Consider the following 22,465-nt stretch of genomic DNA (forward strand, 5'->3'; position numbering starts at 1 on the left):
TTACATCTTGGCATTTTTTTAATATATATATTTTAATAAGATTGTAATTAAGACATCCTAATATGATAAAGAGAGATTAAGACACTACAAAGTACACGAGATATAATTCTATTTTTCTCATTTTTAAATTTATGGAAGAAATATTTGCATTTTTAATCTTTATTTTATGGTAAATGTTGTAATGCATCTTATGTTCAACTTTGCAGCATATAAATACTGATTTTTGCACTCAGTTGTGAAACTGGATCCTGATTTCTCAAAATTTGCTGTTAAATGTGGACTCTTAGCATCATTACAACCATTTTCTAGCTCTGTACTTTGGTACTGTGAAAACCTTTTAGCTGGAGCAGAGCTCTTGCTTTCTTGAGTTTGCCTGTGTGTTTGGAGAGTCTGTAAGGAGGGCTGGGGAGAAGGTGATGCTCGAATTTGTGGATTTTGATCATTAGAATGAGTTTCCTCTTTTTTTTCTCTCTGTCCTTGAGGTTTTTCCTTTTTTTCTGTACCGCTGTAAAATAAAGTATAAGATGGAACAATAGAGAATAAGCAAATAAATTGAAGGTGAAAAAATGCACACATTTTATCAGAGAAGGAAGAAGAAATTCAAAATTCATTAAAGAATAATCATCATAAGAAAACGTGTGGTTATCTACTGATGTTGTTGGGTTTTGTTAGTTAAATTATTAGTAAAGTACTTTGCTAAAAGCAAAGATCAAACAGTTGAAGAGAGCTTCCTGTCGAGTTCTAAGAAATATTATTATATTACTTGGAAAAGTAGCAAAGGTTTATCGCTGTTTTAGGTTCATCACTTACCCCTTCCCATTTAAAACTAAACACAGCTCCTTTCAATTTAAAATATGCCCTGTATCTATCCTAGTTTCTGCTGTATCTCTCTCTGCAGATTGTTGTGTATGCTTTGTGCCTTCTAGCCTTCCATTGTCAGCAATAAAATGCATTTACTGGTCATGGGTCTCTCCAGAAGTGGATTAACTAAATGTGCCATGTACTAAATCAACTACTGGGTACACCTTTTTTGGTCCTATTTGGCCATAACAGATATTAAATGGTCGAACGGTCACTTTTTCAGCACCTGTGGTAAACAAACTATGAGTTTACAATTCCTTCACTTTTAACAATGTAATGGAGCATAATCTTTATTGTTTTAACATTTTAAATCCCTTTAAATAATTTTAAATGGCAATTTTAAAATGTTCTTATTCATGAAGGCCCTGGTCCAAAGTCCACTGAAGTCAACAGCAAGACTCCTATTGCTGTCACTGATATTTGGACCCAGCCTCAACATGGCTAGTTTTCTACATGTGCTCATGCATACATGTTTATGTGACAAACTGATGACTAGTTACCACATTTGAGTACAAACAGTTACTATTTGAAAATGTGACTCTCTAATGTAGATGACCCTCACTAGTTCAGGTCCCCATGATCCATTGTGCTGTGATGTATGAAAGGGCGCAATGCAACACCAAGGAGAAGTGCCTCAGATCCATGTGAAAGGGCAAGCAGAGCCTTTGTAGAATGCTCGCTCTTTTTCCAAGCCTGGGGAAGTCCTTCAAGTGGTCAGCACTTTATTGCACTTGGGGAAATAAGCTGGGGTAGAATGGGGGAGCAGCTTCTCCAGGCAGTATGATTCCCCCTTCACAGGAAATGAACATCAACTCTTGCATCCCCTGTCCTCTCCTCAAATGTGTGAGTGTGTCCCCTTACGGGCAAGTGCTTCTGGTGCGAAGAGAGAGGATGAACTGAATTGAAGAGGGGACTAGACCACCATGTTGGAATCCATAGACTCTGTAGGCCATGTTTTCTAACTCCTCAACGGTGTCTCAAATCTCCCTTTTTTGAGAGTAGAATTCACCTAAACTCAGAGTTTAAACTAGGAGGGATCTTTCACTCCTGCAGGTTTCCCTCCATAGCAAAAGAATACAGTCCTGAAACAGCCAACAATACATTTTTGCCATAAAACATTCTTTAAAAGTACAAAGAATACAGAGAGGATCAGCGTTAACAGACCAGTTATGCAATCCCCATTTAAGTGAGAATTTACTCTTGCCATGTGACTTATTTCAAGTACATTGCTGCACAGTACCTGTGACATGCTGAAGCAAACACACAATGGCAAGACAAGCTTCTCAAGGAAGTAGTATTCTGCAGCATATAGATGTTTTCTTTCTTTAATTATACTGAAGGTGGACTTTTAATTTGAAGTGTGACTACATTTTTCACATGCCATAAAACAAAATAAGCAGCAAGAAGAAAGTTTACCATTTCCCACTTCTAATTGTGTCTGGTATTCCTCTCTCAAGTTAAAAGTAATCTACAAATTAAAAATATAAAGATTATACATCCTAGAGAAGCAAAATAGGCACAAAGAAGAGATGAAATGTTGTTTTTTCCCCTATCTCCAAATGAAAAAGAAAAAAAGAAGAGGAGGGTGGTTTTTTCCTGCGTCCTTTACTAAATTAGAAATTCTGGACTCATCTATCTTTCCCCCAAAAAGACACTCTGGAAACAGAATCCAGATGGAATGGAAAACCAGTACAAACCACGGAAACAGAATCTGATTCTAAGTGAAAGTAGAGACGATTTTAATTCAGACTAACTAAACCACTGGTTTTCATTTGTTTTTGTTAGTTGCTATTTAACTCAAAATCACTAAGTGCAAGTGTGAGAAAAAGCTTTGTTCAAGATTCAACAGCCACTAATTAAGGGCTCAAAGTTTCCAACCCACTTCTCTGAATCCTTTCGGGGAAAACTGCAGTAAAAAGCAGGGAATAAAAGACAGGATATTCCTGATGGTTTTGATATAAAAAAATACATATTTATAAAGAATCATTTGGGGATATGTCATACATCATAAAGCAGCTAGAACTGGCACAGACCCAACTTTTTTTTTTGAGAGAGAGAGAGAGTTTCCTTCAATTTAACTTGTCAAGGCATATTTTGTTTTAAAGGAAGTCACTAGAAGAGAAATTAAAATAGAAATATGCTTGTTTTGAAGGCAGTTATGGAACACACAACAGTATTTTTTCACCTTCAGTGAAGATACGCTTGTGATTGGCTCCAGAGATAAGAGCATGATGACTTTTGGTGGGTTGGTAGATAAACTTGTGGTCTCAAGTCCCTGTTCAACTGGAACTCTGAAAGCCATTTTTTGTTTGCATTAGGTTTAAGCTTGCATTACTGGAAACAAGAACACTTTGAACAACTTCCACCTTTTTGCAAAGTCTCTGACAAGATAAACAAGCCCTAGCAATGTCTTATCACTAAAGAAAATAACAGGCTCTTATTACAATTATGAAAGCTGTATGTTGTGCTCACAATCCTGTATAGTCAATTTACTTATTAATAATGATGCTTGTCATAACCTCTTCTCCCCTTTTCCTACAATGAAGCAAAGACTGGACTGAGTGACTCCATCTACTATGAAGCAAGGAGTTAAAAAGAAAGAGAGAGAGAGATTGAGAGAGAGAGAGAGAGAGTGTGTGTGTGTGTGTGAGAGAGAGAGAGAGAGAGACACTCAGGAAGACACACACAAACAAGCGTTTCCCCTAGCTCTCTAGTCAAGAAACCAACAAAATACATACAGTTGTGTTATGAAGTACATAGGGAAGAGAGTGAAAGCAGGACGGAAGAGAGAACTGTGACAAAGTTAATTACTGGAAAGTAATTCTAAGTTGTGAATTGTCTCTTATTCTTCTCCCAAACTACAACAAACCAGAGACATGAGTGAGGATATGATTTTACCTGATGTCTGACATTTTAAGATTAAACTTAACTGAAGTCCAGATGAAACTGAGCCACATTAATCCACAGACTCTTTTATAAACTGTCCAAAATAAACCACAATGGCTGATGAGTGAACAGCCAGCCATCTAGTCATCTGCAGAGCACTCCTTATGAAACACCAAAATGTGAACACATTTTAGATGCTGGTGACCTCCAACCTGCTATTGACAATCTACCAGCTCTTTCCATGAGTAACTCGTGGCCTTCAGTCAGACTAGAAGGCTGAATCTCCCCAAAATGTTCAAAAGGAAATGGTCCTTAACGAAGGATATCTATAGTCCTTCAGAAACGTTCCTGTGACCTGAAAACCAAGGCACAGATGGCTAAGAGGGGTTAAATAAAATCAACTTTGCTCTGACTTGTCAGATTTTGCAGAGAATTTAAGGAATTGGGAAAAGGAACAGGAAAGCGTAACCTAGCTCTCCTCTTCCATTCATCAAAAATACTCTCTCCCTATAGCAAAGGGACAGAGAAACAGAACAATCTGGGTGATTTTGCAGAATTCCTGGTGGCATGCTAGTCCTAAGAGATGACCCAGATACTGACATACAGAATGGAAAATCTCCAGATTCAGGTGCCATTCCCCTGGGATCAATCCCATTCAGCCGAGCCAATCTTCGCCCTGTAAATAGACTGCCCTAACAGAAGCCAGAATTATATATGACACTGAGACTATCCAGGCTCAGGTTTTCAGATGAACCAGGTTCCCAAATCCCTTGGTGCCTTTAAAAAATCCCAGTCAGTGCTTCTGAAATTACGGCTCAATTTTTAGCATCTCACCTGTGGGATGATGTAAGACGCTGCTGTACAGCTGTTGAACCATAACAGAACCAGAAGGCCACTAAGTAACAGTTTGCAAATATAAGATTTGGTTTCACTGCCCTCAGTTTAACAAGTTGATGTTGCATGAGCACTTTAAGGGGCAAATTTGCACTGAAGGCAAAGGGGCCTGAATAGCATTCTCTAACTCCAAAAGTGTGTGTTGCAATTATACAAACCTGAGCTGTTGGGGTGAGTAAACCTTAGACTCAGAAGAATATTTCTGTACCAGTGATGAAACAAGGAGCGAATCATTCAGAAAATGGAGATTCCTTTATACCATCAAAAGAACTACTAATTAAGTTATACTCCAGGAAGCCTGGTCTATACGGGCAGCCAAGTAGTCTAAGAAATTTGTGATGCGAAGACAGGATGAAACTAATAGCATTCCTGGAAATAAAACTGCAGAGAAGACAGACATTCTGTCTGGATACATGGAAGCCTTCCCAGTATGATTCTAGGATCATACCCACATATATCCTTGAAGACTACAGATGGGTTTTCTCCCCAACCAATAACAAATGTATGATCCTACAGCAACCTGGTGACCTCTCTCTCATCTGGACAAGCTGTGTCACAGAGCCCATTGAACCTTCATCCAGATTATCTGTAGTCGTGGTGAAGTGGTATATGTTCAAGATTCTCCTAGGTGATTTCACAGAGCTCCTGGTGACATGGAGGGAGGAGATGCAGGAGTGATTCTTTCCCCCATAAGCTCTTGAGTCTGACATTCTCTCAGATTCTTCTCAAACTCTCTTTTCCCTTCTTCTTTCTGGCCACTCATCCATCCATCTTCTTCCCTTATGTCTGGCTCCACTAAAAGCTATGTTGACATAGCTAGTCTCTTCCTTTGTCTCCTTTTTTTGCTTTGAGCAGGATGTGGGAGGGAAAAGCTGGGAAGGAAGTATGAAAGAGACGGCAGCCACACGGGCTCCATACTTCCAGGACAAGATTAATGGGGAAGTGCTAGCTCATATATACCTTCCAAAGGGACTGCCTCTTCTACAGTTCCAGGCTTTCCAATAGGTAGAGATGTACATCACTCAGCATCTCATTGCAGGATAGGGGATGTCACACATTTAAAAACTAAGACACTACATAACTGAGAACAGGAAAGAGTAAATTAATTCTGCTTTCTGTACTCAAAAGAGCCTTAAACATTTTCTGCTTCACCTTTCCTGTTTAACTGTTTTACTAATTAAAGGCAGAAGAGAAGGTAAGTGGCCTAGGTTTATATACAATATTGTTAATTCCTCAAATATACTGCATCCCTTCTAATTGTGTAGCACAGTATTTAAATCCACACTTAACCATAACTCACCCACTGAAGTCAGCACAGTACTCCACAGAGACCGAGAACTTTTCACATATAATTTAACAGATGGTAAAACATTTACGTATGCTGTGTTCCATAGCTGTATCTGTGGCAGCTTTTTCTTTCATTCTCTCCAACAAACAGGAGCAGAAACAAAACATTCCTCTGAGATGCTGAAAAATGAGTGGTTAAAAGTCCCCAAAGAAAACAATAAATAAGAGAACACTTTGCTTGTTCCTGAAACCACTGCATGAAAAAATCAAATATATATTAGATACTAAGTAAAATACAAATTCAAGCTATGTTATTTTTACAAATTTGTTTTTTAAAATCCTGCAATAAGAACTCTCTTAAGTTTGAAATGTGCAATACAAAGTTATAAAGAACCGATTAACACACTGTCCTAAATTCACCTAACTTGCTTCATAATTTTTACTTTGGTATCATCTGCTATTTTATTTCAAGACCATGTTATCAGATTTGTTGTTTATTTCCTTTCAAGAATAAAAAAAATTCAGGTGCATGCTAAAAAGTATGAATGTCTGTCCAAGCATGAATGTCTGTCTGTTCAATTTTGGAACAAAAATCTCTATTAGAAATATGTTTTTTTCTCTTTTGGTAAACATTTAATTTCATGTGTTGTACACTGTAAACCAAAGTGATCTCCATTTGTGATCCCCTTTCAATATATCCAGCTGTAATGAATTCTAATGGTATGCTATGAGTCTAAATCCTATTCTTCAATTGGTATATTTCAGAAAACTTCAAAAATTAACCCAAAAAGGGGCTTCCTTATTGTGGTTTTGTATAATTTAACTTTTTAAGAAGCAAGTACCTTTTAGCAGCAGATGAGAGGGTCTCTTTTCTAGCAACTGATACAGAGGAACTATGGCTTGTTTTTCTACTTCCTGCACTTCCATTGGTTATACAGGACATAGAGATAGCTTCTCGGAGGCCTGGTTGACCTACAAGGAATTTAAGGAAAAGAGATTTTATAGTAGCTTTCAAAGCATCCATGTGACATTCAAATTAAGAACCATAACTGATGGGGTTGGCTTTCATACAGCATTGTTGCTGGCATTCAAGACAAAGGATTTGTGTATTAATCCAAAAATTGCTCTCTGAAATAATTTAAAACTTTAAGAGAAGACCATAGAAACAAGAACAATTCATATGCAGTGTGTATGGTATGAACACCCTCATGTGGGTGGGTAGGTGGATGGATAGACAGATAAAGAGTTATTGTCAACTATTCACACTAAACCAATAAACATGAAGTTTTTGCAAAGAAATACTGTGTTTTGATAGTTGAACAATTTGTTTAAGCTAGGAATAAAATTTATCTGACATGATACTATTAACCAAAAATATGTTCACATACACATCAGGCTAATGAAACAGCACTTTAACAGCCAAAACTAAGGATGTTTGTACATTCTTTTGTAGAATTCAAAAATGGAAACATAAAAGTGACATTTCAAATTGTAAAGTGGAGTAACTCAAATAGGATGTTACAGTCAAATGGTAAATTCTAATCCAATGCTCTGGCACAGTATCATCCTAAACTTCACTTGCCACAGGATTATTTTAGTCGTGATTGCAACAGGAATACAAATTCCTTGTGTAGGAGCACTCTGTGGTTCAAAAAGCTGAGTCATCTTAAATCATCACATTTCCCAGAAGCTCATCTGGTAGGCTATCTCATCATTATCATCCCTTCATAAAGTGCGTTGTGATAATAAGTACGAAGGAACCAGAAAGATAGCACGCCATTATTGAATTATGATGTATTCAAACCCATTAGGTAAATATTTAAGATACTATATGCAAATAAATGTAAATTTAGAGTGGAAAATCTTGTGTAAGGGGATGGTGCACAACACACCTCTGTTGGGGCTTCCTACACCTTGTGAACACATGTAACGGTAAGGAGCACTATGTTGGTGCAGACCACACTATTTATTGCTATACAAATCTTCTCGTCCCAGGGTGGGGTTCCAGGGCTAAGAAAGCTATTTTAGCTATAACTGTCTTGAAGAGACTTGACTTCTACCAAGTATATAACAGAATTACTCAGGCAGTGGCCTGGGAAGAGGATTTTGGCCAAAAGATCTCTGTGTTATTAATTCATAGTGCCATCAACACACACACAGGGCTGTATTACAAGTGACGTGTAGCAACCACAACGCATGAAGTCCCTGGTCATTATAAACAGAATGGCACAATACACACCAATGTACACTGCCATGAGGTCCTTATAATGGGCAGGGCAGGTAGCATTGTCCATTAAAGTAGCCCGACACTTCCTATCATAAGACCCTGTTTTCAGTTGCTTACAACTAAGGCTACGTTTTAGTCACAGGTATTTTTAGTAAAAGTCACGGACAGTAAATAAAAGTTCACAACCCGTGACCTGTCCATGACTTTTACTAAAAATATCACTGACTAAAAATTGGAGGGGGCAGCTGCCCAGGGGCCCCACGGGTGTTTGAGGGAAGGTGGCCCAGCTGCTTGGGAGGGATGCATTTAGCCAGGTAGGGAGTTTGGGTGTGCAAGGGGGGAGGGGGTTGGGACACAGGATGGGGTGAGGCAGGCTCTGGATGGCGCTTACCTGGGGGGGCTCCCCGAAAACAGCAACATCTCCCTCGCTCAGCTGCTAGGCGGAGGCGTGGCCAGGAAGCTCTGCGCGCTGCCTCCGCCTGCAGGCACCACTCCCTCAGCTCCCATTGGCTGTCGTTCCCAGCCAATGGGAGCTGCGAAGCCAGTGTTATGGAAGGAGGCAGTGTGCAGAGCTGCTTAGCCATGCCTCCACCTAGCAGCTGAGCAATGGGGATGTTGCTGCTTCCGGGGAGCCCCTAGGTAAGCACTGCCCAGAGCCCACCTCACTGTGGCCAGTGCCCCAATTCCTTGCCCCCTCCCACACCCAAACTGATGGGAGGGGGAGAGAATGGGCTGAGACTGCCCCAGCAGCGGCCAGTGCACCTGGCGCAGGGGCTGCCTGAGCTGCCCCTGAGCCAGGCACACCAGCCACTGCAGAAGTCACAGAAAGTCAGGGAATCCATTACTTCTGTGATCCCCCGTGACAAACTCGTACCTTACTTATAACTTTGCCAAACTTTAATTGTTTGGGCTGAAATTTCCCATGCTGGGTGTCTAGCTCAGGCTGAATTATTTTGGAAAATTATTTTGGTAAGTGCCTGCCCAGAGCCTGCCTCACCCTGTCCTGTGCCGCATTCCCCGACCCCCTTCCCACACCCAAACTCTACTGCTGCTGGGGGGAGAGGTGCGGAGCCAGGTAGAGAGCCTGACAGCCCCAATGACTCCTCCCCCTCAGCACCAGGGGGGTCCTGGTCCGCATGCCACCACCTGCCTACCTCCCAAGCAGCTGGGCAGCCCTCCCACAGCACCTGCAGGGGCCCCAGGCAACCCCAAATGGCTCAGCCATCTCCAAGAACGAAGCTACAGACAAATATGTTGTTTTACCCATGCTACAAAACACTGACGACCTTCGCTTGAGATGTTCTAGCATCCCCCTGCTTTGGAGCAGGGACTTGGTCACTGAGAATAACTGAGGAACCAGTGCCAAAGACTGGAAGCCTGTGGAGATGGGGAATGTGGAAGCTGGAGGCAAGGTTGCGCAAAAGAGATAGATTGGAAGAGCAGTTGGGAGGGGGGAAATGGGGGCTGGATTGGGAAGACAGGGACATGGAGCAGGGGGACTGTAGAGAAGAAAATGGGAATGGCAGGGCAAGCAGACTTGCACTAGGAGTGGTGAAAGGTTGGAACTGGTGGGGAGCAGACCAGAACTGATGCAGGAAGTCCATAGTGGGAGACTAGTGCTGGCTAAGCAAGGTGACTGGGATAATAAACATAAAGCTAAGGGTAGCGTAAAATCCTTCCTTTACCTGTAAAGGGTTAAGAAGCTCAAATAACCTGGTTGGCAGCTGATGAAAAGAATCAATAAGGGGAGAAGATACTTTCAAATCTGTGGGGGAAGGTTTTTGTTTTGTTCTCTTTGTGTGTTCTCTCCGGGTCAGCAAGGAACCAAGGGCAGGGAAAATACATCTCCTAAAGCCATACCTAAACTAAGCATCTAAAATTACAAATTGTAAGTAATAGGAAGGAAATGCGTTAGATTATCTTTTGTTTTAGCTTGTGAATTTTCCCTAGGCTAAATGGGAGGTTTATTCCTGGTTTTTTTTTTTTTTTATAACTTTAAAGTTTTGCCTAGAGGGGAATCCTCTGTGTATTGAATCTGATTACCCTATAAAATTACCTTCCATCCTTATTTTACAGAGGTGCTTCTTTTACTTTTTTTTTTAATAATAAAGTTCTGCTTTTAAAGAACCTGATTGATTTTTAGTGTCCTAAAAACCCAAGAGTTGGTCTGTGCCCACCTTGTTAACCTATTTGGTTGGTATATTATTCTCAAGCCTCCCCAGGGAACGAAGTAAAAGGGCTTGGGGGATAATTTGGGGAAACAGGAACTCCAAGTGGTCCTTTTACTAAATCTTTGTCTATCTCACTTGGTGGTGGCAGCAATACCATTCCAAGGACAAGGACGAATTTGTGCCTTGGGGAAGTTTTTAACCTAAGCTGGTAGAGATAAGCATCGGGGGTCTTTCATGCAGGTCCCCACATCTGTACCCTAGAGTTCACAGTGAGGAGGGAACCCTGACAGAAGCCTGTGGATTGTAGTTGGGGACTGGCTAGGATGGAACAAGAAAAGACAGAACTGGGACAGTGTGGAAGGGGTTAAGCTTGGAGGAAATGAGGAAAACATTCTGTGCTCACTAGAGCACACTTCCCCAGTGGCTGGAATGGAATCCAACATTCCCAAGTCTCTCCATTCTTCTACTGTCAGCAAATATCTATGTAACCCTCTGGCAAAGCATCTTATCCCCTTCCAGTGCTAGCTCACAGGCAGTGGGTTACAACTTACTACTGCCATCAGTTACTCCATTAGCTCAAGCAGCACATGTCAGTGAAGCAGATCTAAAGGTTCCAACCCTTCTGATGAACTACATAGGTGTCAATATGATGCCACATGACGGAATTTCTGTTTTCCAGTTTGTAACCTTAATAATGTTTTAAGATAGCTTTTTGTGTGTAAATTCCTAGGTTTTTAAAAACACAAAGTTAAACACTCATCAGTTAGGAAGTTAGAAAATGCCAGAACTTAGGTTGCCTGTAAACACTTAATTCAGTACCCTTGTGCATATGCATTATGATACAGTCTTTAACTACATGAACACATACTATTTTTTTTCCACAGGATCCCTAGATCATTCAATGCACAGGATGTACAGTGATCAGTTAATGAGCAGCTAGTCAATATTTTGTTTCCATCTTGCTGTTCAACCTGTCGTCCTATGACTTACTGCACACTATTCAAACATGGCTCTGAAGACTGAATTAAAACTTTCCTCATGGGCTTTTCTATGGTGCTAATCACTATCATATCTGAGTGTTTCACAACTATTAATGAATTTATTTTCACAGCATCCTAGAGAGATGAAGAGGTATTATTATTCCCATTTACAGAAGGGAAGCTGAAGCACAGGAAGATTAAGAGCAAATGTATCTACTAATTTTGGGTACCCAATCTGGTATTTCAGAGCATGTAGCATTATATACGTAGCACATTATGTGTTCAAATCACATCTCCCAAGACATCAGCTGTAGCTGTGAGCGCTCAACAGACTCCAGAGTCTCAAGTTGGGCACCCAGAAAATGAGAAACACACAGTTAGTGACCAGCTGTTCAAAGTTTGGTTTACACCTAGCATTGCACAGGAACTCTGTGGCAGAAGCAGGAATAGAATTCAGTGCTCCAGGGCAGCATCAAACTGCCTGAGCGATGAAACCCTACTTTCTTCTCCTGCAATTCACTGTCTCATTCACTGCAGACTTTCCAATTTCTGAAACAAATCAGGCAGGTGTCCTACAGACCCTGCCTGATTCATCTCCAAAGCAGGTCTGCTCTGTGCTCTGAATGAGGCAGGGATCCTGCGGAAACAATAGTATGTGAATAGACAGTCTCTAATTACATGATCACAACATTGTTATGTGGATTATTATGGCCACAGTAGAATCAACACCAGAACCATGGCTTCCCATACTGACATATATCCACCCTCCCCAAATTTGTCATAACCTGAAAATTCTTCAGAAGGTCCATTAAACTCGAGGGAACAAGGGTCTCCCAGTACCAGAAGATCTAAATAATACACCAACATTCTGATTCAAACAAAGAAAATCTTTTTGGGTTGCAGCACAAAAGCTCTAAGACTCAAGGTTTTCCACCTGAAGATCAATGACAAGCAAGGCGGAAGGATGCTAACATCCTGAATAAATAGCTCATCAAGGACTCAGCCGAAGAACCCCAATGGCTTTTCACTTCCATGGAAAATATGGTCCACTTTGAACTGCAGCCGCATATCCCTTCTCCATAAATGGGAACTAAGACACAATTCTATTTGTGGTTGCAGAAACAGATTTCAAACTATGGACTGGTCAATCAACATCCCAAATAACGTATTTCTGCCATTTGCTCTGCATCATCGCCAGCCTCGATTTGGACATCTAACATTGTTGGTTTTAAGCCACACTAAATAAGATTAAAGACTGCATTATAGTGACGTATGGCAGGATTCAATTTTTTAAATATAATTTCAATGGATAATATTGGTTATTTTTAAGCTTTTTTATTTTTATCAATTTAAATGTTCACCTTTTTGGGAAATTATAGGTTTTCATCTTTTTTTTTTAAATTTAAATTTTCTATTTAAATGTTCACAGCTATGGGAAATGATGTGTGGGTCAGACAATGAAGGGGTCAATATAATTATTTAATGACAGCAGACACTGAGATTCAAAAAAATTAAAGCTTTATAAGCATTAAAACACAAATTGTCAACATCAGATGTAAAAATATATAAAATAAATATTCTTAAATCCAAACTAAGTTCTCAAGCAGCATTTTTCTTACTTTGCCTATTTGTAAAGTCTGATTATCATCGATGTATACAATTTTTCACTGATTGTCTGTTTATGGTGCAATTAATGTTTACTGACATTTATCATGCCTAATTATAAAGCATATGCACGACTGGCTGAATTAAGGTTGCACCGGCAACCTTAATTCTGGCACATCCTGACTTCTGAGTGCTTGACTTTGACACCTTAGTCATGTTATTTTAACCTTTTGTGTGCGTAACAGGTTAAGTATGTCAAGAAAATGTGTGATTTAACAAATATGTGAGTAGGTTGGGGAAACATGGACTGGCAGGCTGCTCCACATGTACAGAGTACTACTGAAAGCTGACAGAAAGTCAGGTCAAAAGGACAAAAGAAGCAGTCAGGAAAAAACCTGGGCAGAGCAGAAGAGGGGAAGAATGTAGAAGATGAGGAGGAAAGAGATCAGCTCTGAAACACCCCATGATATATAAATCATTTTGATTTTTTCCCCCTCCCTGCTCCCAGCCTCTTGCCCCCAACAAATCAAACAAACACAATTCTTCTCAGCTAGCCACACTCTAGAGATTACCTTTTGTGGACATGTTTTATTTCATTTTTTAATAAAGATTCTAATTTCAAAATTCAACATATTTTTAAAATACTCTAAACACGTTTTCATAAAACAGATAGCAGCAAAGTCACAAACCAATATGAAGTGGAAAAATATCTTGAGTAATACTGGCATATAAATGAGCTTGTTTTATTTTCAGTGACATTGTATCTTCTTGGATAAGATGATTACTTAATGTCAAGGCTCCTGATTTGCTCTTGAACTGTAGGTGACCCTTCTCTATCTTTCCGTATGTGGTAATAGATCAATACATCTCAGGCTGCCATTGAGGAAATTATGCAGAAATGGGAATGGGGGATATGTGTAACAACTCTGAATTCTCTGACACACACAAAAGATTCAGTGGACAAGCTGTGTGTAAAGTGCATACAGAAACAGTGCTTCAGATCAGAAATATCTGATACAAGCACATAATCAGATGGAAAACATGTACAACCTCCTCCTCCACAGGGAGAGAACACTAATGCAAATACTGGGCTCATGACATTACATCTACAAGGAACTGTCTATACTAAGATAAAATGTCTCAGACTCTTACACTGAATAATAAAACCTTATCCATGAAGAAAATCTGAGATCAATCATATCCAGCTCTTTCCTAGCTACAATGTGCTCTCGCCCATACAATATTGGCAGCAGTAAGAGGGTTGATTCTCATCTGTACAGTAGATTGTGGTGACTTATTTTTAAATGAAAGGACTTTCTTTTAAATTATTATTTTAATAATGACCACAAACATGCTAGGGTGATTCATAGAACACTTACTGACTTGAGATTTAAGTTAGTCTAGACAGAGACTTGCATTAGTTTAATTAAATCAATTTAAAAACTGAGTTTAGTAAAACTGGAGCAGCTATTGTTTGTAAACTAGACTGACAGAAATAAGGAATTCAGAAGCGATATAAGAAATACTTGGACACATTCCAAACAGCAATCAAAATATCTAGTTCTAGGAGGAATTATGTGAGTTGCACAGGCTGCAGTAAAAGAGGTTGTATAATGTAGTTTCATCTAAGTTTGTAACTCCCAAATTTTGCTCATTATAAATGGCTACCTTTGAATCAAAAATATGAATTTCAGTTTGCTCCCTGGCAGAAGGCGTCTTCACCGTAAAACTAACCTGTCTTTACTAAAGAAAAGTGTACCTTAGAATTTCTTGAGGAAAAATGGGTGAATTTTCAGTTTGTAAAAAAATGTTAAAACTCCACAATTTCCAAGTGCACCTCTACCTCGATATAACGCTGTCCTCAGGAGCCAAAAAAATCTTATCGTGTTATAGGTGAAACCACATTATATTGAACTTGCTTTGATCCACCAGAGTGTGCAGCCCCTCCATCCCCCGAGCACTGCTTTACCGTGAATTCATGTTATATCGGGTCGCGTTATATCGAGATAGAGGTGTAGTTTTGCACAATGTTACAAATATTTCACACTCTTCTACTTTGACATTCATTAATTGGACTTCCGTTCTTTTTTAAAGGTGAACTAAAAAAGGCTCAGGATTTTATTTTTAAATGAGTATCCCAAATAATTTTAAAAAAATATAATCTAAAAAATGGAAATACATTTACATTTTAAAACAAAACACTTGGGGTTAATTCCTAACCCATTTGCAAACCCTGAGTATTGGACTTTATGAATTGGCTTTCCATCATCAGAGCTGGAGCTTAGAATGTTTCTGACCCTAGCTGCAGAACTCCACTGGATGATGGCTAGCGAAAATCTCTATACTCATCATAAGGCTCCAAATTACATTAATACCCTTAGAATCTTTCTGTCTCCCACTGTAAAAATATCCTTTCATAGCAGCCAAAAGAGGCTTAATTTCAAAGGATAGTGTTATAATGAAGTTGCAGTGAAAACACAAATTCAGGATGGAATTCAATAGGCTAAAACAATGAAGTTCTCAGCATTCAAATTGAGCATGTCTGCCAATATCACATTATATGTCAATTACTAACATAAACAGTCTGTAATTTTTCAGACTGAATAGCACTCAGCTTTATCTTTTGGCTCGGAACAAGAGCCGGATGCAAGCTGAATGTAAAATGAGATCCAGTGAGTGGTGACCAGGATTAAAGCCAAACTGTGAGATCAAAGTAGTAAATATGTCTTTCATGGATAATGGATTCCATCTCTATTCTGATAATTCTCACAGAATAATAATATCTGCTGAGTTCAAAAGAGACCTTTCATTCAAATCTGTCAAGTATACAAGTGTGTGAATGAAAGATAAGCAAGATTAGACAAAGATCACCACCATAAACTTGAAATCTGTTTCCCTCCCTTGCTTCCATAACCACAGAATCAGAAAAAAAGGAAATAGATTTTATTAGCTAAATTGCGGTGAAATGCAGGCAAAACTGACATTTACATGACAGTAGCAACTTTTGAAAAGGTGTCTTGTGATAAAACGATAGCTTTTAGTTCCAACAGTATGTCTCAGGATTTTAGAATAGCAGGCCTCCCGCAAAATGGTTCTAATTTGTTCATTATGACCTTCACTCACGTGTGTGAATTGGAATAAATTGATGACTTTAAGACTACTTGAAAGATACTTACATTCTGAGACAACGGCACACTGCTTTATTCACTTAAAACCACACACACAGAGGTAACACACCTTCTCTATTAGCCTAAATTACTTTTCCTGATAAATACAGCTGCTACTGCATATATCTAATAATTATATAACTGATATTCACATGAAATGTAAAAAAAAGCTCTTCAGAAGGAAGCTGGTTAAATGTTTATTAGTTCCCATTAGTCTTCAAAAGAATGTAAAGTAAAGGGAAGGTGGGAAAGAAGAGAGTCCAAAATAATGACAAGTATGAGTAGAGTAAGAAAGCAAAGAGGGGTTAAAGGAGATGGAAAATTGAAAGAAGAGACGAGAGATAAGAACAAAAACAGGAAAAAGGAAGTAATAGAAAAGAAAGAAGCTTAACATAAAAAGAGCACATGGCACAATAACGGGTGCATGGGAAAGACATTAAGATTTCAAGGGTGTGAAAATGTACGTAACATGAGCATACAGCCCACAGGCTTCAACCCGACTACTCCCATGAGTAAAGTGATATACATGTAAGCTTGCAGTTGCTGGCCTTGATAAGGCAGATACAACTCTAGGATTGCTTAAATCATGTCCCTACTCATACACTCCTTTCTACGGAAATTCATGGCTAACAGCAACTTCCAACCATCAGAGTAGGTCTTGAATTTGTAGTTGTGTTTCAACATCTATTAATCCAGCAATTGTAAATCATGTCCTGAAGTGTCTACACTAGAATCTACAATTGTGTTAATTAGCATGTGCTAAGCATGACTAAAAATTCAAGTGCAAAGATATCAAGGTTTTTTTCCCCCGCACAGTTTACTATTCGCTCTTAAAATCAGCATTTTTAAATTTAAAAAAAAAAAATCAACATTTTTGGCCAGCCTACTTTTCATTTTAATATTATTGAAATGAAACAAGAGTTGAGATCAGGTAAAAAAAAAATCTTAAATTTTCTGTTCAAATTATTGCAATGAAATAGGATTTTGATTTAAGTTTGCTGTGTATTTGGGGTATGTACACACTATTGTATACCAAAACAAAACAAGCAGGAACTCTTCAGATTTCTATCACCGCAAATCCATTAAAGAAAAAACCTGCATTGTCACACAAAGTGCCACTGGCTTGTCCTAGACACCTCTGTGCAAAGTGTAAAATGTCGTTTCCAGTGCTGAGTTGTACTCTCACGTAAGACATTTCCATGTTCTGACAATCAGCCCCTCTCTGTGGCAACCTACTAACTGAGCTTGTAGGAGCAGATTGCTATAAATTTCTGTTCTTGGATTCTCCTATTTTTTGCATTATGCTCCATCTGGAGATTCAAAGTGTGCAAAATCTCATTTTTGCCTCTAGTCAAAAAAAGGGCATGATAGGAGAAAAAAATAATATATACTTTCAGCTGGATAGCAACTTCTTGGAACAGGAAGCACACGCATCTTGGCCTTTATTAGTATGATTACCCTGAGCTGCTTTACCAGTACCATTGTGTGTCATGGACTTGTCTTCACACACAGTGTCTACAAGCTGCAGTCTCATGTTACATACATTTTGACACCCCAAGAGCATCCCAGGCACCAATTGCGATACAATCTGTTTTGCTGGCAGCCACAAGTACCATACTCTACTCTGGACCATGCTTTCCCTTTCCTCCAGTGTTCAGGTATTCTTTTTTTGGCACATACTATAAGCGTCAACTGCTGTAATCAAGTAAAGAGGCATATGGCACCAACACTTCAAGGCTGTCAAAAGGAAAGAACTTCTCACAAAAGAGATGGCACTTACAGAACTATTGAAGCTGCCTATCAAAAAAGCCCCCTAAGATTACTGAACAGGGAATAGTATCATCTAAATACATAATCATAAAAAAGTAGATGGCCAGTTTACCAGCTACAAACAAACTACTTTAAAACATAAGCATTAAGATTATCTCAGAAGGGAGCATCTGTGTTAACCTACAGGGAATGCCTGTATATGGGCAGAGGCTAGGACAGCACCACTAATTCTTCTCTGAAGTAGAATAATAATTGGATTTATTAGCCTTTCCTGTCGCTTTGCATACTTGTGCATAGTTCGTGTAGAGACAGAGAGGCTTTATAACAACCTTCTTCCATTTTCATTTTGAAAGGATTTCCTGTATCTATGAGAGCTTCTTGGTGGAAGATCTTGGTAGTCCATCGATCCGATGATGACAAATCTGAGCAAATCATCTATTGTTGGTCTCATGGTGTGCTCTCCGATGGCTATACAAGCCAATTCTAGAGGTGCACATTTGGCTGTAGATGGTGCATGGGAAGTTCGCAGTCAGTGGGTTGTGCGCTGCTGGTGCTCTGTGACGTCGTTCACGTGCCTCTTGTAAAGGCTGGCAGCGGTCTTCCTCAAAGGCGATGCAGGTATTTCTGACTGTTGCACGTCACTGTGTTCTGTCGCTGGCAGCATCCTCAAGTTCCCTGGGTTTGATACTGCTATACTGCAGATTGGCTTTGATGGTGTCCTTGTAACGTTTTCGTGGACAACCTATATGTCGGATACCCTGGGAGAGCTCACCGTAGAGAAGCTGGTGGGGGATTCTGTTGGCATCCATGCGGTTGACATGACCGGTCCAACGTAGCTGTGACTTCATGATCATCATTTCGATGCTTGTCATCTGGGCTCTCTCTCGAGGACCTCAAGATCAGGCACTTTGTCTTGCCAGTGGATCTTCATGATGTTGCGGAGGCAACACATGTGGAATGCTTCAAGCTGCTTGACGTGATGTCTATATAGTGTCCATGTTTCACACCCGTACAAAAGAGATGAAAGAACAGCAGCTCTGTACACAAGCAGTTTTGTTGACATCTGGATGTTGTGGTGGTTTAAAACTTTGACACGCAGATAGCCAAGTGCCTGGATTGCTTTGGATAGTCGTGCGTTGATATCATTATTCAGTGATCCATCACTGGATATGACACTACTCAGGTATTTAAAGTTGTCCACTACTTTAAGCTGACTGACATCAATGGAGATACTCGGGACAGAAGCATTTGATCCAGGTACAGGTTGATGGAAAACTTCTGTCTTTCTGAGGCTGATAGTTAGTCCGAAGAGTTGCGAGGCCTCGGCAAACTTGTTGACAATGTGCTGAAGATCATTTTCAATGTGAGCCATGAGAGCACAGTCGTCGGCAAAGAGTGCCTCAAGAAGGAGTTAGTCTTAGTCTTTGCATTCAGGCGACGGAGGTCAAAAAGTGAACCATCGTGCCAGTATTTCAAATATATACCTTGATCCAGATCTTTCATTGCATGGTTAAGGACGCATGCAAAGAACAGGTTAAAAAAGACAGGAGTGAGAACACATCCTTGTTTCATGCCATTGGTGATGTTGAAGGGGGTAGATGTGGCTCCAACAGATAATTCTTCACCTGTCATGCTGTCATGAAAAAGGCATATAATCTGGACAAATTTTCTTGGACAGCCAAGTCGTGTTAGAATAGTCCAAAGGGCTTCCCTGTTGAAGGTATCAAATGCCTTTGTCAGATCTATGAAGACAGCATACTGGTGCACGTTCTGTTCAATGCACTTCTCTTGTATTTGTCTGACAGCAAACACCATGTTGACCGTGCTCCAGCCAGGTCGAAAACCACATTGACTTTCAGGTAGATTTGCCTCAGAAATACTGGCTATTAGGCAGTTCAAGATGATGCGGGCGATGATTTTCCCTCCAACGGAGAGGAGGGATATGCCTCTATAATTTCCACATTCTGCTTTGCTGCCTTTGTTCTTGAAAAGAGAGACAATAGTAGCATTGCAGAGGTCCTGTGGTATGTTTTCATCCTCCCAGATGCTGATGATCACGCTGTGAAACGCTGCTAGTGCTTCTGGACCTGCTGCTTTGTATACCTCTGCTGGTATCCCATCTTTTCCAGGAGCTTTTCCTGAACTCATCTGGCTAACAGCTTTCTTAATCTCATCTATAGTGGGTGGATAGTCAAGATCTGTCAGAGCAGGTTGTTGTGCAATTTCATTGAGGACGTTATTATTCACAGTTGATGATCTGTTGAGACGATTGCTAAAATGTTCTTGTCATCTTTCGTTGATTCCTTCTTTATCTTTAATCAGCGTTGTGTTGTCTGTTGAGAGCAGTGGGGTGGTCCTTAGTTTAGAAGGTCCATAGACAGTCTTAATAGCACTGAAGAACATTTTTGAGTTGTGGGTCTCAGCATAGTGCTCAATTTCTTTGGCTTTGCTCTCCCACCAGTTGTCTTGTATCTGACGAAGGTCTTTCTGTGTTTTGCTCTGAAGGTACTTGAAATGGTCCCGTTTGGAGACTGAGGAGGGGTCATTCTGCCATTCAATAAAGGCTTTTCTCTTTACTTCCAGAGCTGAGCATATTTCTTCTTGGTTCTCATCAAACGAATCCTGATGTGTTCTTTTCTTTGGTCCAAGAGATGTTATTGCTGTGTCAGTCGCCACCTGCTTGAACTGGTCCCACTTTTCGGTTGCAGTACCGATCAGTTGTCCGTGGGATGTCAGTTTGTCATCAAGACTCTTCTGGAAGTTGTTGAAACATTGAGCATCCTTCAGTTTGGCTACGTTGAAAGCAGGTCACACATGCTTAGGGCGTTTGTGCCGAGAGGGAGCAATGTAAAGTTGGAGAGACGCCCTGACTAATCTGTGGTCTGTCCAGCACTCTGTGCCTCACATCACTCTGGTGATCAGTATGTCTCGGATGTCTCGTCTTCTGACAATGGCATAATCTATCAGATGCCAGTGTTTGGACTTACGGTGCATCCACGTCGTTTGGTGGAAGATACAGAGGCAGAAATATCTTCCTTCTGCTTTGTGAGTTGCCCACTAACAGACAAGTGCTGATATCCTTGTATTCTCCAAATGGAGATACTTCTCTCACACGTTGGTCCCTGATCCTTACACTTTCCTAGGATGACTATTAAAAACTTGCCCTCTAGCTTAATTCAATCATAAGATAGGAAGAACTGCAGACATAAAAAATGAACACCAAATAGCTCACATCTCAAGTGACACCTCCCACCACGCACCTTGAGGATCTCACTGTTCTTGGAGAGCACTAGACAGATGAAACAGTCCCTACCGAATTAACTCACTTACGGATACCCCTATTCTATGTATGTAGAAATCTATTCACTTACTGGGAAGGTTTCCACTGAAACACTATAATAATACGCATATGATGAAAAGTACAGACAAGAAAAATATCACAAATTCCAGGCTATTAGTAAAGGTCCTAGCTTTTGCTGATTCAGATGCTAGACAAGAAGAAAGAAAGGGATAAGAAAGGTAAAACAAAATCAGTTCAGTCCAAAGACATATCCAGCATGAACAAACCATACTGAAGGATCCTGAAGCAGTTTGCCAGAAACCCTAGCGGTCCTCTGTCCCAACGAGCTTGGATATCATCTGCTTGAATGGGGGGTGGGGGTGAATACCAAAAAGTGTCATTTATGTTTGCCCCTTTCAACCTGATTTAGTCAGTCCACAACACTCATTTTTACACTGTGAAAAGTACCTCTTTGAAGGCAACTGCTGAGCTACTTAAGGGAAATTAGTAGAGGTTTTGGAAGATATATCTCAGCAGCAAGTAAGAAAGATTGTCCAGTGCAAAAGCAGATCAGATACTGAGTGACTTTTATAAAGTAAATTTTTGGAGGATTTGGGGAAGATTGGCCTTACTTGTTTAATTTTATTACACAACAGGAAAATAAGTCAACTGTTGTACTGAAAGAAATATTTAAAATATAAATCACTAATATTTTACAAACGTACAATCATATTCTGGAATGTTTATTCCAAATACTAACTTTTACGGCTAAACTAATGCTGGACCAAAGCTATTCCTGAAGTCTAAAATACCGGTGGCAATATGTCACTAAACATCTTCTTTCTGACACTCTATAATGTCCTGTAATCTCAGGTATCATGATAAAAATATCCAGTCATCAACAGTTGCAATGCCTTTTTCTTGTGTCTCTGTTAGCTGTTTCAACACAAAGGGGCCATTTCCCCTATAAAATAAAAATAGCAGCAATTATTTATAATTCATTAATGTTAGATATTGTATACTGTGTATACATAGTTAAACACAATTTTTAAATAATATCTCAACCTTTCTTTCACTATTTCTGTAACTGTGAATGAACAGGTGTAAACAACCTCCTAAGGCACAAGTTAGAATTAGACATTCCATAGGAATGTGTTATCTAAGAATTAGAAATTCACCCAGCCCATTTATGTTCAGATACATTTAACACTAAAATTCAAAGTCATTTCATGGCCCTACATCCTACTGAAGACCTTAGTATATGGCTAAATTAGGGAAGAAACAGTAGATCTGGAGTTATGGGCACCCTAAACTGTGCGAAATTCACAGTTACTGAG

The 22,465-nt window shown here is 39.7% G+C and overlaps 1 protein-coding gene across 4 annotated transcripts in view; it reads right to left on the bottom strand.

Annotated features, from left to right (window-relative positions):
- EML4 (EMAP like 4) overlaps positions 1-22,465 on the bottom strand; it is a 273,784-nt gene that overhangs the window by 94,102 nt on the left and 157,217 nt on the right. For 3 of the 4 annotated variants that reach the window (XM_050951783.1, XM_050951784.1, XM_050951782.1), the window contains 2 exons: positions 6,771-6,900; positions 335-505 (listed from right to left, as the gene is read on the bottom strand). In XM_050951783.1, coding sequence (XP_050807740.1) covers positions 335-505; positions 6,771-6,900 — 301 coding nt within the window. The remainder of the gene's footprint in view (positions 1-334; positions 506-6,770; positions 6,901-22,465) is intronic. The other variant, XM_050951785.1, reaches the window with a different exon arrangement.

This window comes from Gopherus flavomarginatus, chromosome 4, assembly GCF_025201925.1.
Source record: "Gopherus flavomarginatus isolate rGopFla2 chromosome 4, rGopFla2.mat.asm, whole genome shotgun sequence".
In the NCBI taxonomy this organism is placed as follows: Eukaryota; Metazoa; Chordata; order Testudines; family Testudinidae; genus Gopherus; species Gopherus flavomarginatus.